The sequence below is a fragment of the Mobula birostris genome, chromosome 1 (genome assembly GCF_030028105.1).
Source record: "Mobula birostris isolate sMobBir1 chromosome 1, sMobBir1.hap1, whole genome shotgun sequence".
NCBI lineage: Eukaryota > Metazoa > Chordata > Chondrichthyes > Myliobatiformes > Myliobatidae > Mobula > Mobula birostris.
In genome coordinates this window covers 12626384-12642449 of record NC_092370.1, presented here as the reverse complement: position 1 = coordinate 12642449, position 16066 = coordinate 12626384, and the positions used below count along the sequence as shown (strand labels likewise).

General features: G+C 42.6%; 1 protein-coding gene across 4 annotated transcripts in view; it reads left to right on the top strand.

Annotated features, from left to right (window-relative positions):
• LOC140186273 (cAMP-regulated phosphoprotein 21-like) overlaps positions 1-16066 on the top strand; it is a 379019-nt gene that overhangs the window by 237258 nt on the left and 125695 nt on the right. For 3 of the 4 annotated variants that reach the window (XM_072243188.1, XM_072241563.1, XM_072240743.1), the window contains exon 8: positions 12441-12500. The exons of the other annotated variant lie outside the window; for it this stretch is intronic. In XM_072243188.1, the coding sequence (XP_072099289.1) occupies positions 12441-12500 (60 nt within the window). The remainder of the gene's footprint in view (positions 1-12440; positions 12501-16066) is intronic. 4 annotated transcript variants of the gene reach the window in all.

Genomic DNA, 16066 nt, shown 5'->3' with positions numbered 1-16066 from the left:
GTTGACGGTGGGATCTGAGGAAGACGGGGCTGCGGAGTGGTGGTGGGGGAAGGGGAGACGGGAGTTTTTATTCATGTTCCCCTTAAACTTTTTAACTTTCATCCTTAATCCATGAGCTCTAGTTGTAGTCCCACCTAACTTCAGTGGAAAAATCCTACTTGCCTTCACCCCATCTATACTCCTCATAATTTTGTATACCTCTATCAAATCAAATCACCGCTCCATCTTTAATGTACCAAGGAGTAAAGACATAACCTATTCAATTTTTTCATATAACTCAGGTCCTTCTGACTAGCAATATCCTTGTAAATTTTCTCTGTACTCTTTCAAACTTATCTACATCTTTCCTGTAGGTAGGTGACCAAAACTGCACACAATACTCCAAATTAGGCCTCTCCAACATCTTATACAACTTCAACATAACATCCCATCGCCTGCACTCAGTACCTTGATTTATGAAGGCCAATGTGCCACCAGCTTTCTTTATGACCCTATCTACATATGACGCATCAAGGAATTATAGACCTGTATTCCCAGAGCCATGGGCACTCACATGGGTCCCAGCTATGCCTGCCTTTTTGTCAGCCATGTGGAACAGTCTATGTTCCAAGCCTACACCGGTTTCACTCCCCAACATTTCCTATGCTACATCAACAACTGCATTACTGCTGCTTCCTGCATCCATGCTGAGCTCATCAACTTCATCAACATTGCCTCCAAGTTCCCCCCTACTGTTAAATTTACCTAGTCCATTTCCAACACTTCTCTCCCCTTTCTCGATGTTTTTTTCTCTATCTCTGGAGTCAGTTTATCTAATGTGGTAAACTGGATCAGCAAATTTGCTGATGATACAAAGATTGGAGGTGTAGTAGACAGTGAGGAAGGTTTTCAGAGCCTGCAGAGGGACTTGGACCAGCTGGAAAAATGGGCTGAAAAATGGCAGATGGAGTTTAATACAGACAAGTGTGAGGTATTGCACGTTGGAAGGACAAACCAAGGTAAAACATATAGGGTTAATGGTAAGGCACTGAGGAGTGCAGTAGAACAGAGGGATCTGGGAATACAGATACAAAATTCCCTAAAAGTGGCGTCACAGGTAGATAGGGTTGTAAAAAGAGCTTTTGGTACATTGGCCTTTATTAATCAAAGTATTGAGTATAAGAGCTGAAATGTTATGATGAGGTTGTATAAGACATTGGTGAGGCCGAATCTGGAGTATTGTTTTCAATTTTGGTCACCAAATTGCAGGAAGGATATAAATAAGGTTGAAAGAGTGCAGAGAAGGTTTACAAGGATGTTGCTGGGACTTGAGAAACTCAGTTACAGAGAAAGGTTGAATAGGTTAGGACTTTATTCCCTGAAGCGTAGAAGAATGAGGGGAGATTTGATAGAGGTATATAAAATTATGATGGGTATAGATAGAGTGAATGCAAGCAGATTTTTTCCACTGAGGCAAGGGGAGATAAAAAACAGAGGACATGAGTTAAGGGTGAGGGGGGAAAAGTTTAAAGGGAACATTAGGGGGGGGGTCTTCTCCACACAGAGAGTGGTGGGAGTGTGGAATGAGCTTCCAGCCGAAGTGGTAAATGTGGGTTCTTTTTTAACATTTAAGAATAAATTGGACAGATACATGGATGGGAGGTGTATGGAGGGATATGGTCCATGTGCAGGTCAGTGGGACTAGGCAGAAAATGGTCCGGCACAGCCAAGAAGGGCCAAAAGGCCTGTTTCTGTGCTGTAGTTTTTCTATGGTTTATATGGTTTCTATTGATATCTTTTATAAACCCACTAATTCTCACAGCTACCTGGACTATACCTCTTCCCACCCTGTCACTTGTAAAAATGTCAAGCCCTTCTCTCAGTTCCTCCATCTCTGCCGTATCTGCTCTCAGGATGAGGTTTTTCATTCCAGAGCTAATGAGATGCCCTCCTTCTTCAAAGAAAGGGGTTTTCCTTCCTCCACCATCAACACTGTCCTCACACGCATCTCTTCCAATTTACACGTTTGCGTTCACCCAATTCTCCCACCACCCCTTGTCACTCTTGTCCACACCTATCACCCCACTAACCTTTGCATCCAGCACATAATTCTCCACAACTTCTGCCATCTTCAATGGGATCCCACCACCAAGTACATCTTTCCTCCTCCCCACCCCATCACTTTCTGCAAGGATCACACCCTATGCAACTTCCTTCTCCCTTCGTTCCTCCCCACTGATCTCCCTCCTGGTACTTACCCTTGCAAGCAGAGCAAGTGCCACACCTGCCCCTACACCTACCATTCAGGACCCCAAGCAGTCCTTCTAGGTGAGGTAACACTTCACCTGTGAGAATGTTGGGGTCATTTACTGAGCCTACTCAGGGAAAGGCTATCTTGGATTGGGTATTGTGTAATAATCCAGATCTTATTAGGGACCCTAATGTAAAAGAACCCTTAGGAGGCAGTGATCATAATATGGTTGAGTTCATACTGCAATTTGAGAGAGAGAAGCACAACTCGCATGTATCTGTATCGCAATGGAATAAAGGGAATTGCAGAGGCATGAGAGAGGAGTTTTCACAGGTGGATTGCAAGGGGATACTGGCAGGGATGACGGCAGAGCAGAGGTGGTTGAAGTTTCTGGGAATAGTTCACAGGGTGCAGGATAGATATGTCCCACAAGAGGAAGAAGTTCACATTTGGCAGGGGTAGGCAACCGTGGCTGACAAGGGAAGTTAAGTTCTGCATAAAAAACAAGGAAAGGGTAGTAAAAGGGAGTAGAGTGGGAAGATGGATGATTGGGAAGCTTTTAAAATCTTACAAAAGGCAATTAAAAAAGCAATAAGAAAGGAAAAGATGAAAAATGAGGGCAAACTAGCCAATAATATAAATCAGGATACCAAAAGTTTTTTCAGTTACGTAAAGAGTAAAAGGGAGGTGAGAGTTGATATTGTACTACTGGAAAATGACGTGAGATAGCATGCATGACAGCATGCTGACTATCCCTAATCAGTCCATTTCTATCTAAATACTCATATATCCAGTCCCTTAGGATACCTTCCAATAACTTTCCCACTACTGATGTCAGGCCCACTGGCCTATAATTTCCTGGTTTACTTTTAGAGCCTTTCTTAATCAATGGAACAACATTAACTATCCTCCAATCCGTCGGTACCTCACCTGTCGCTAAGGATGGTTTAAGTCCCCTGAAATTTCTGCACTTGCCTTTCACAGGGTCTGAGGGAATACCCTTGTCAGACCCTGAGGATTTACCTTAACTTGCCTCAGGACAGTAAACACCTCCTCCTCTATAATTGGTATTGAGTCCTCGAAGTCAATGCTGCTTTGCCTCACTTCTACAGACTCTGTGCCCGTCTCCTGAGTAAATACAGATACAAAATATTCATTTAAAATCTCACATGGTGAGTGTCTTTAATGATAGATGCCACCATCTTGAGGCATTGTCTTTTGAAGAGGACATTGAAGGTGGGGATGGCTGTGTATGTTATCCCATTCGTTAGGCCTGGCATTACTTTTTGGCATTGCAAGGCAGTGGGTTGTTTTTCCCTTATGGTAGTCATGAGAACCACACTCCTGAGGAACGGACATGGGAATGAAGGGGAATCATTAGATGGTAATAATTATAAATCGCTATTCCTAGGGAGGTATCATTCAGTTTTGACTGTTAAAACAATGAATTTGTAATTATCCATGTGACACCTTTACAACATTCTATTTGGCATCTAATAACTCTTGCTGAGGTGTTAAGAGCCCTGCTGTTAATCATCACACTGCCACAATTGTCCCTCAGAGTGTGCCATGTCATAATTCTTTTCACTAAATGTGTTAGGCGCCAATGACAAATCTCATATCTGATATTGCCCATGTCTGTGCCTTCCCTCTGCAATTATGTCGGTGGCTTCTATTCATTGGACATCTACCTAGCTTTTCTCTATCAATGTGCCTTTGATACATTAGGTTCACACCTCTTTCTTCAGTCCCTTCCACTCGTCTTTTTGTTGGCTAGTACTTAATTCAAGGTTCAAAAAGTTCAAAAGTAAATTTATTATTCAAATACATGTATGTCGCCATATACAACCCTGACATTCATTTTATTGTGGGCATACTCAATAAATCCATAATAGAATAATAACCATAATAGAATCAATGAAAGACTGTACTAACTTGGGTGTTCAATCAGTGTGCAAAAGACAACAAACTGTGCAAATAAAACAAGAAAGAAATCACAATAATAAATAAATGAGCAATAAATATCGAGAACATGAGATGAAGGGTCCTTGAAAGTGAGCCCATTGGTTGCTGGAACATCTCAGTGATTGGGCGAGTGAACTTGAGTGAAATTATCCCCTTTGGTTCAAGAGCCTGATGGTTGAGGTGTAGTACCTGTTCCTGAACCTGGTGGTGTGATTCACTGATGGCAGCAGCAAGAAGAGAGCATGTTCTGGGTGGTACAGTCCCTGATGATGGAAGCTGCTTTCCTGCAAAAACACCCCATATAGATGTGTTCTGTAGAGAGGAAGGATTTACCCGTATCCACAACTTTTGTAGGATTTTCCATCCAAGGGCATTAGTGTTTCCATACCAGGCTGTGATGCAGCCAGTCAATACACTCTCCACCACACATCAATAGAATTTTGTCAAAGTTTTTAATGTCATGCTGAACTTACATTAAATAAAAATGCAATAGAAAGGTTAAACAGCACCCGTTAGGCTTGCGAGACCATGGATCTGCGCCTGGAAAGTCTTCACTCTCCAGGGCGCAAGCTTGGGCAAGGTTGTACGGAAGACCAGCAGTTGCCCATGCTGCAAGTCTCCCCTCTCCAAGACACCAATGTTGTCCAAGGGAAGGGCATTAGGACCCATATAGCTTGGCACCAGTGTCGTCGCAGAGCAATGTGTGATTAAGTGCCTTGCTCAAGGACACAACACATGTTGCCTCAGCTGGGGCTCAAACTCACAACCTTCAGGTCGCTAGTCCAATGCCTTAACCACTTGGCCACGTGCCCACACTTTAACGGCAATCCATATGGTTAATAAATCATATGATATAGAGGAGGCCTGGTACTGCAGTCATCATTGGATTTCTCCCTTAAAGTAGTAAAGTAAAATAAACTGCACTAAAAGCACAACTAATATGACAGTTACAATGAGATGTAATAAGATTGCGATAAGATCCTAAGCCAGGTGAGTATCTGTGAGGCCACACTCTGGTTAATCTCCTCTGCATTCTATCCAGCACCTTCACTCACTCAGGTGTAATACCCCAACCATCCCTGCACAACATCTGTTCAATGGTCTTTCCTGCTGTCCTTGTTCTGATGATAATTATTGAGTCTGTTCACATGTTCACATTTATTTAAGTATGATTATGGACGTTTGCACATGTGACCGGTCTGTTAGCTGTTGAATGCTCATGGCTGTTTCCACTATTGCCTTGTAAATTGTTGGTTACCATTCTGTTGTCTGTTATGGTATTGTCCTGTGTTTTATGCTTGGCACCAAACCATTATCAGTTCTGGTACGTTTCACATATTGGCAATAAAGTGATTTGGATTCTTATCTTCTTTATTGGGTGACAACTTGAACCCCCTAAAACATCTCGGGTTGTTTTCTCTGGAGCAGCGGAAGCTGGGGGGAGATCGGAAAGAGGTTTATAAGATTATGAGAGGCATAGATAGAGTGGACAGGGAGCACCTCTTTCCCAGGGTTGAAATGTCTAATACCAGAGAGAGAGAGAGAGGTGAGAGGGGTAATTTCAGAGGTGTGAAGGGCAAGTTTTTTACACAGAGAGCGACAGATACCTGGAGTGTGCTGCCTGGTGTGGTGGTGGTGTAGTCAAATGCAATTGAGACTTTTAAAAGACGTTTAGACCATAAGACATAAGAGCAAAATTAGGCCATCATCCATCGAGTCTGCTCCGCCGTTCCATGATGGCATATCCTTTTTTCCGTTTAGATTAGCACATGAATGTGAGGAAAATGAAAGGATATGGACATTGTGTACACAGAAGATATTAGTTTAGTTAGCAATTTGATTTCTAATTTACATGGTTCGGCACAATATTGTGGGCTGTTCTGTTCTATGTTCTATGTTCTAAGTGTTGTCTAACCAATGTTTTATAAAGTTGCAACCAAGCATCTGATCTCTTATATTTTGTGTCCTAACCTATGAAGACAAGCATGGCATATAAGACTTTAAGAGCATAAGGGATAGGAGCAGAATTAGCCATTCAGCCCCTCAAGCTTTCTCCAAGATTTCATCATGGCTGATCCATTTCCCTCTGAACCTCAGCCTCCTGCCTTCCCCCTGTAACCTTACACGCTCTGAATAACTAAGAACCTATCAACCTTTGTCTTGCATATGCCCAGTGACCAGGCCTCAACAGCCACTTGTGACAACGAATTCCACAGAGTTCCCACTGTCTGGTAAAGAAATTCCTCCTTATCTCCATTCTAAATGGATGTCCCTCTGTTCTGAGGCTGTGCCCCCTGGTCTTAGACTCCCCCACCATAGGAAACGTCCTTGCCACATCAACTCTATTGAGCCTTTCAACATTCAATAGGTTTCAAAGAGAACTCCCAGACCCAGAACTATCAATTACTCCTCATACAATAAGCCTTTCACTTCCAGAATCATTCTCGTAAACCTCCTCTGGACCCTCTCCAATGTCAGCACATCGTTTCTTAAATAAGGGGCCCAAAACTATTCACAATACTCCAAGAGAGATCTCACCAGCGTTTTAACCCAGGGTCCATGGACCCATAAATTAATGCGACGGGCCCATGGCATAAAAAAGGTTGAGGACCCTGCTTTAATGGCAGGTGTTGCTAATTTATAATGTTACTGATTTTCTTTTTTTTAGCTGCTTCCTTCTCCTTCAAATCTGCCATCATCGTTTCTCTCCTCAAGGGAAACAGCCTTGCCTGCCTTTGTAAAATACATCAAATAGCCAACTTCCCTTTCCTCACCAAAGTTCTCAAGCAGATTATCATCCTGAGCCCATCTCCCGACCCCCCCCCTCCACTTCCCAATTCCATATTTAATTCACTCCAGTCAGGATTTACCTCAGACACCGGGATAAAACAGTTACTGAGGCTTCAATCGATCAGGGTGGACCATGGATGTGTCCTAGCTGTGTAGATATGCAGCCAGGGCAGTACAATATGGAGAGCAAGCTGTTGCCAAAGTAGCAAGCTCCCCCTCTCCATACATCTGATGAACCCAAAGGAACAGCAGACACTGGTACAATTTGGCACCAGCAACATCACGGGAGTTTCCAGTCAGCACTGAACTCAATGTAGGACTGCCTTAGGGACCCAGCTCTAGATTTTTCCTCGTGATTTACCCCGGAAGCCTTTCCATGAGTGGGTCGAGCCACAGGGCACTGGAGATTTGAGATTGGAGTGTTCCTTCACCTAGTTGAGCTGCCAACCATGGTTCATGAGCCCCATCTGCCTGAAGCAACTGGTTTTAAGGTGTCAGTAACCCACCTTTGTCCCTTCGCCTGTCAGTAGAAATGGTTCCGCCAGGCTTAGCCACATGTGAAGGCCAGGAGTTGGACTTGGATGTCAGAAACCTTTTGAGGCGCACGCCTATGGGAGCCTTTAATAGGTAGTGGGAGCTTATCCTCACAACCCCTTCCCACTCCCTACTATGACAACCTTAAAACAATTGCTATCACAGAATAGAATAAGAACAGAAAATGCTGGAGATCTCAATAGATCAGGTAGTCTCTATGGAGGGAGAAAGTGTTAATTTTTCAGATGTACACTTTTAATCTTGGCCTGTTCATTGGCCTGTAATATTAATTGTTGTTTCTCTCTCTACAGATGTTGCCTGGCCTGCTGAATACTTACCCACATTTTCAGGTTTTTTTTTCATCTAGATTGGTGTTCTTACCAAATCATTTTGCCTCCAGTTCTTTGCCCCTCTCCTACTTTTCATCTGCATACTGCCCCTCAACTTCATCTCAAATCACATCATTTCCCACGTGAAAAAAACACAAGCCATTCAGTTCAACCTGACCACCACTCTCCTGATCTCCACCTAGTTTCCAATTTGAACAGAAGCCTCCTTCTCCTATATTTATTTATATTTGTATTTATTGAGATACAGCCTGGAATAGGTCCTTCCGACCCTTTGAGCTGCGCCCCCGATTTAATCCTAATCACAGGGCAATTTAAGATGACCAATTAACCCATTACTTTGGTCTGTGGGAGGAAACCGGAGCACCCAGATGAAACCCACGCCGTCACAGGGAGAACATACACATACAAGCTCTTTAATACAGTGGTGGGAATTTAACCCGTGTTGTCGATACTATAAAGTGTTGTGCTAACCACTATGCCACCCCAGTATATCAACGGGAGGACAAAAACTATTAACCAAGGAGTTCATTAGCCAGTGATTTTAGTTACTCCTTTCTCTGGCAGCTGTCTAAAGTCAGTCAAATCATTTAAAAATAAGATTATTGATTTTGAGTTTTGTTCTGACTCAGCTCATCTGCTGCCTGGAGTACCCAGTCATCTGGATTTTTGTTGCCTTTTAAACTAACACGGTAGCATAGCCATTAGCGTGACACTATTACAACTCAGGGAGTTCAGAGTTCAATTCTGGAGTCAGCTGTAAGGAGCATGTACGACCTCCCCGTGAAATGCATGGGTTTTTGTCAGGCACTCCGATTTCCTCCCACAGTCCAAAGACGTACCGGTGAGTAGGTTAATTGGTCATTGTAAATTGTCCTGGGATTAGGCTGGGGTTAAATTGGGGGTTGCTGGGCAGAGCAGCTCGAAGAGCCAGAAGGTCCTATTCCACGCTCTACCTTAGTAATATTTTTAACTGCCCATTTTGCTGCTTCTGTTTAGGGTAGCAATGAAGGTCCTCCATCTCTAGCTGTGTTCAGGGTTTCCTTCATCGTGCCAGTAGTTTCCTCTCGGTTTTCATTACTGTCAGTCATGCAAGTCCCGGGTGGAGACTCAGGAATACCATCACACTCAGATGTAGAAGGATTCTTCATTGTTGCTTCTGTAGCAGTTTTGTTTGACCAGTTAGGGTTGTTAGCTCTGAGCTGAAACCCCAAACCTGGAGGATTGGTGGACCACTCTTAATCTGGCCTCTACCTTTTGACTTGTTTGGCATAAAGCTTTGACTCCAACCAGCATAGCTCTCTGGGTCATTGAGGCACATAAGCCTCCAAACTCGACAATATGTCTGTGGTCCTCTAGAGCATCTCAATAAATAAATAAATTTCAATGATCTTTAACCTGTCCCCCACACTTCATAACCCGGAGTTCACTCTAAGCAACGATGCCCATATCAAAACACAGGTCAAATCATGTTCTCCAATAAACTTTATTGCTCACTGACTGACTTGCATTCTGACAAAAGTACACTCAGTGGCCACTTTGTTAGGTACACCTGTACACCTGCTCATTAATGCAAATATCTGATCAGCCAATCATGTGGCAGCAACTCAATGCATGAAAGCATGCCGACATGGTCAAGAGGTTCAGTTGTTCAGACCAGGCATCAGAATGGGGAGTAAATGTGACCCGAGTGACTTTGACCATGGAATGATTGTTGGTTCCAGATGGGATGGTTGAGAATCTCAGAAACTGCTCATCTCTGGATGTTGTCACGTACAACAGTCTAGAGTTTACGGGAGTCTAGAGTTTACAGAAAGTGGTGTGAAGAATAAAAACCCTTGTTAATGAGAGAGGTCAGAGGAGAATAGCCAGACTGCTTTAAGCTGACAGGAAGGCAACAGTAACTCAAATAACCACACATTATAACAATAGTGTGCAGAAGAGCATCTCTGAATACACAACACATCGAACCTTGAAATGGATGGGCTACAGCAGCAGAAAACCACAGATATACACTCAGTGGCCACTTTATTAGATACAGGAGGTACCAATTTTATAAAGTCTCATCCTTTTTTTGAATCCCTTCTTGTCCTTTCATCTCCAGTCCTTTGGGATGTCAAAGCCTTCATGTTCACGAAAGCTTGTGTTTGTTTTCATTTCCATTTTCACTATCTCCTGTCAGAGGTCTAAGATATACAGGTTACTCAACGTTCCCATACCAGCCTGTAGTTGTTACATTATTTGCTCAGCTTTTGGTCATCTTTCTATATAGTGCTTGACATGGATTGTTCAGATTATGTCCAATCACTGACATGAAGGTCCTTGGAATGTTTTACTTTATTAAGGAAGACGTGTGATGAGGTTGTTGAGAAAGAATTGGTGATGCTGCCAGACCTGCTGAATTCCTCCAGTATTTTGTGTGTGCTTACTCTGAATTTCCAAACATCTGAAGTATCTCTTGTTTTTAAGGAAGAATGTTCTGACCATATGAAGCAGTGGTTCCCAATCTTGGCTCCACAGACCCTTCAGTTAATGGTAGGGGTCCATGGCATAAAAGGGTTTGGAACCCCTGCTATAGAGCAATATTTGTGCGCCAACATAGAGATTATCTTTTCATGGACAGAGCTGAAAGCTGAGTATGTGCATCTGAGAGAAATTGGCAAAAATATAAGATTAACAAGTCCTTTCAAGTACTTAATTGAAATCTTAACCCAGCTATTAGGTGGCAGGGTGTAGATACATCTCTACCAAAGAGATGTAAGGTGTTCCTTCCACCTGCTGGCCTGCAAGTCACCCTTGGGCAAGGTGTAGCACCTGCTTAGCACCCTCACACCCCCAATCAGGGTCACATGAAGCCACAAGAACAGGTGGTGGACGGTCATATGAGCAGCTGGTGCATATCCCAAGTCCTGGTTATATGATCACTGGAGCCATGCGAACAATCTCTGAAGAGTATTGATAATGGCTGGAGTCACCCGTCTTGTAAAGACACTGCCTAGAAGAAAGCAATGGCAAACCACTTTTGTAGAAAAAATTGGCAAGAACACGATGGCCCATGTTATATGGCACAACACATAATGATAATGATGATGCACGCAGCCTTGAAGGAAAACAGTGTATCTTTAGTGAAAGCTCAACTTCTGCACACACTTTTCTTTTAACTTGATATCATTCTTCTAGATTATAATATCTGAACATTAATTTTGATGTTATTGACATTGGATTTACTTAAGCAAAGTGGTAGAGTCTTAAACAATCTTTGCATGTATTATAATTCACATTGAGACATATTTAGTAAAGAGAACTGGGTAATTTAGTACTAGTTCCTCTATCACTGATGTGAAGGGATGATTGCTTACTCTTAATTTAAGAGATTAACATTATTTATCATATTGAAACATACAGTGAAATGTGTTGTTTGCACAGTCTGAGAATCGTGCTTGGGGGCAGCCTGCAAGTGTTGCCATGCTTCCGGTGCTAAAGTAGCATTCCCACAATTTGCTAACCCTAATCTGTCATTTTCGGAATGTGGGAGGAAACCAGAGCACTCAGAGAAACCCACGTCGTCATTGGGAGAACATACAATATTGTGTAAAAGACTTCGGTACCCTAGATTTTTTATATTAATTTTGTTTGAGATGTTTATTTTTTGTGTTCTGCAATAGTGTGGCAGTTGAAAAGAGCAAATTTTAGATTTCCAGTCATTAACTTTCCACAGATTTTTATGTTACAGAGAAATTTTTATATTACATTAAAGAAAGTAACATAATAAGTAACAGACCATTTTACAAATAAAAAACTTGATTACTTTGTGGGTATATAGCCCGGTGCATGATTAAACAAAGATAACAAACACGTGCTAATGATCAATGACAGAATGAGTTGAATGAACTAAACTGATTAATTGGAACAGAAATGGGTGTAGAAGGAATCAAACTGGGCGAAGGGCAACCAAGTGAAAAGGTAAGGAGGTGACAGTTTAACCTTCAAACCATCAATTCCTGCATCATGGCAAGAGTGAGCACAGCAACAAGACACAAGGCAGTCATCCTCCATCAGCAAGGTCTCTCCCAAGGAGAAATTTCATGGCAGACAGGAGCTTCAAGAGTGTTGTCCAAGCAGTTTAAAGTCACACCAAATATTGATTTGATTTAATTTTTTACTGTTTGCTGCTCTTTCTAGTAAACTACTTGATACCTATGAAATTTGCAGTTCATAATTTTTGAAAGCATCTTCACTTTACTGAACTTTTTTGCGTGTGCCTGACTTTTGCCCAGTACAATAGACACTCCTTATAGAGAGTGAATTGGCCTTTAATCGCTGGCACTGAAAGTGGTACGCTAACAATTTCCCCGTGCGTGACCTGGGGAACCTGAGATGAGTCAGATTAGGAGCAATCATCTTCACAAGCCTTACTGGCACACGCTTGCATGCTTCGTTACTCCGTAACTTTGGGAATGAAAGGTAACAAGGGGGATAATGAGGAATACCCAGAACATCTGAGGGAAAGTACTAATTTAAAGTTTATTGACAGTATGTATATTTATATTGACTCAATTTTTATCATTTTACAGGGACAGAGTGATGCTTTTAAAAATGGAACAGGAACTAATAGATTTTATCAGTGATAACAAGTAAGAGATTATATTAATATCTATTGTTTTAAACTTGTTATAAAGTTGTAGATGGGTGGAGGGGTGGAGATATGTCTCTACCAAAGGAGGTGTAAGGCTCTCCTTTCCTCCACTAGCCTGCAGGTCACCCTTTGGCAAGGTGTAGCACCTGCTTAGCCTCCCCACACCCCAAATCAGGGTCACGTGAAGCTATGGGAGCGGGTGGTGGATGGTTGTGCGAGCAGCTGGTGCGTATCACAAGTCCTGGTTATGCGACCACTGACACCAGACAGACAATCTCTGAAGAGTACTGATAACTTGTAAAGACACTGACCAGAAGAAGGCAACAGCAAACCACTTCTGTAGAAAAATTGGCCTAGGACAATCATGGTCATGGACAGATGGAAGACCATGGTCAGCCACATCATATGACACGGCACATAATGATGATGATGAAAGCAGTAGAGTCATTACGCTCAGGAACAGGCCCTTCAGCATGTCTTCTCTGTGCCAACTAACACCATTAATGGGTAGTAATGGGGACAATGAAATGATGGATGATCTCAATAAGTATTTTGCATCAGTCTTCACTGTGGAGGACACTAACAGTATGGTGGAAGTTCCAGGTTTCAGGGGGGCAAGAAATGTGTGAAGTTACCATAACTACAGAGAAGGTTTTTTGGGAAGCTGAAAGGTCTAAAGGTAGATAAGTCACCTGGACCAGATGGTCTACACCCCAGAGTTTTAAAAAAGGTGGCTGAAGACCTCATGGAGGTATTAATAATGATCTTTCAAGAATCATTAGATTCTGGGATGGTTCCGGAAGACTGGAAAATTGCAAGTATCACTCCACTCTTCAAGAAGGGAGAAAGGCAGAAGACAGGAAACTATAGACCAGTTAATCTGACTTCAGTGATTGGGAAGATGTTGGAGTTTATTATTAAGGATGAGGTCTCAGGGTACTTGGAGGCACATGATAAAAATAGGCCATAGTCAGCATGGTTTCCTCAAGGGAAGATCTTGCCTGGCAAATCTGTTGGAATTACTTGAAGAAACAACAAGTAGGATAGACAAAGGGGAATCGGTTGATGTTGTGTACTTGGATTTTCAGAAGGCCTTTGACAAGGTGCCACATGTGAGGTTGCTTAACAAGCTACGAGCCCGTGGTATTATAGAAAAGATTCTAGCATGGATAAAGCAGAGGCTGATTGGCAGAAGGCAAACAGTGAGAATAAAGGGAGCCTTTTCTGTTTGGCTGCCAGTGAATAGTGGTGTTCCACAGGGGTCTGTGTTGGGACCAATTCTTTTTACGTTATATGTCAATGATTTTGATGATGGAATTGATGGCTTTGTTGCAAATTTTGCAGATGATATGAAGATTGATGGGGGGGCCGGTAATTCTGAGGAAGTAGAGAGGCTACAGAAATGGCAGATAGAACACAGTGTCGTGAACTGTATGGTCATGCACTTCGGTCAAAAAATAAAGGGGTTGACTATTTTCTAAATGGAGAGAAAAGACAAAAAACTGAGGGGCAAAGGGATTTGGGAATCCTCGTGCAGGATTTCCTGAAGGTTAATGTGCAGGTTGAGTCTGTGTTGAGGAAGGCAAATGCAATGTTAGCATTCATTTCAAGAGGACTAGAATATAAAAGCAAGGATGTAAAGTTGAAACTTTATAAAGCACTGGTGAGGCCTCACTTGGAGTATTGTGAGTTTATCTTATCTTAGAAAGGACATACTGAAACTGGAGAGGATTCAGAGGAGGTTCAGGAAAATGATTCCAGAATTGAATGGCTTGTCATATGAAGAGTGTTTGATAGCTCTGGGTCTATATTCACTAGAATTCAGAAGAATGATGGGTGACCTCATTGAAACCTATCAAATGGTGAAAGGACTTGATAGGATGGAAGTGGAGAGGATGCTTCTTATGGTGGGAGAGTCTAAGACCGGGGACACAGTCTCAGAATAGAGGTGTCCTCTTAGAATGAGATGAGGAGGAATTTTTTTAGTCAGAGAGTGGTGAATCTGTGGAATTCTTTACCACAGGCAGCTGTGGAGGCCAAGCCTTTATGTATATTTAAGGCAGGGTTTGCAAAGTTCTTGATTGCTCAAGGCATGAAGGGATACGGGGAGAAGGCAAGAGATTGGGGCTGAGGGGAAAATTGGATTAGCCATGATGAAATAGTAGAGCAGATTCGATGGGCCAAATGACCTTTTTCTGCTCCTATATCTTGTGGTTTTATTTTCTGGCATTTGATCAGTACTTGTCTATGTGTTGGTGATTCAAGATACTTCATTGTCATGATGCTTTCTGAGGATAGGGTGAGCGAGCTAGGGCTTTTCTCCTTACAGCAAAGGACAAAGAGAGGTGACTTGTTAGAGGTAGATAAGATGATAAGAGCCGTAAATAGAATGGACAACCAGAGATTTTTCCCAGGATGGAAATAGTTCATTCAAGGGGCATAATTTTAAGGTGATTGGTGGAAAGTATTGTGGGGGGGGTGGGGTTCAGGTGCCAGAGGTAAGTTCTTTACGCAGAATTGTGGTGGGTGTGTGGAACACCCTGCCAATGAAGGCGGTAGAGGCAGATACATTAGGGGCATTTAAGAAACTTCCAGTTAGCCACAGGTATGATAGAAAACTGGAGGGATTTGTAGGAGGAAAGGGTTACATTGATCGTAGAGTCAAAGAGTCATAGAACACTAGAGCACAGAACCAGGCCCTTCTGCCCATTTGGTTCTTACTGAACTACTGATCTGCCTAGCCCATCAGCCTGTACATTGACCACAGCTTTCCATAGCCTTCCCACCAATGTTCCCCTCCACATTTTCTTAAATGGTGGAATTGAACCCACATCCATCACTTCTTCTGGCAGCTCATTCCACACTTGCACCACCCTCTCAGTGAAGAAGTTTCCCCCCGGCAGCACCCTTGTAAATTTTCTCTGCACTCTTTCAATCTTATTGACATCTTTCCTGTCGGCGGGTGACTAAAACTGCACACAATAGGTTAAAAAGCCGGCACAACATTGTGGGTAATGTTCTATGTTTTATGTCACTGAGATTGAATGGTATGAGCTGTAAGGAGAAATAGGATAGGCTGGGGTTGTTTTCCCTGGAATGTAGGAGACCATGGAGTGACCTTGTAGAGCAATATAAAGTCATGAGGGGCGCAGTTAAAGTGCATGGTTGCAGCCTCTATCTCAAGGTAGGAGAGTCTAATACCAAAAGGTTAAGGAAAGGGGAGAAAGATTTTAAAAAGACCAAAGGGCATGTACTGTACTGTGCTGTTGTGTTCTGTAATATTCCATGTTGAAATGCTGTGAGAGCTTCTGCCTTCCCAACCCCAACCATTCTCCGGGCAAAAGAATTCATCCAGAAATCGTATCCCCTACTTCAAAACCATATGCTGTGGGTGCAGACACCTCCACCATGTGGTAAATTTCACCATTTCAACTCTTTTTATGCCCTTCATAATATTATGCAGATCTTTTTGAGGAAAGCAAATCCATCCCTCCTCATCACTGAGATATCCTATTGAATGAAAGGGCATGGACCAGGATGTCAGGGCTGCCATTGTGGGCAAAG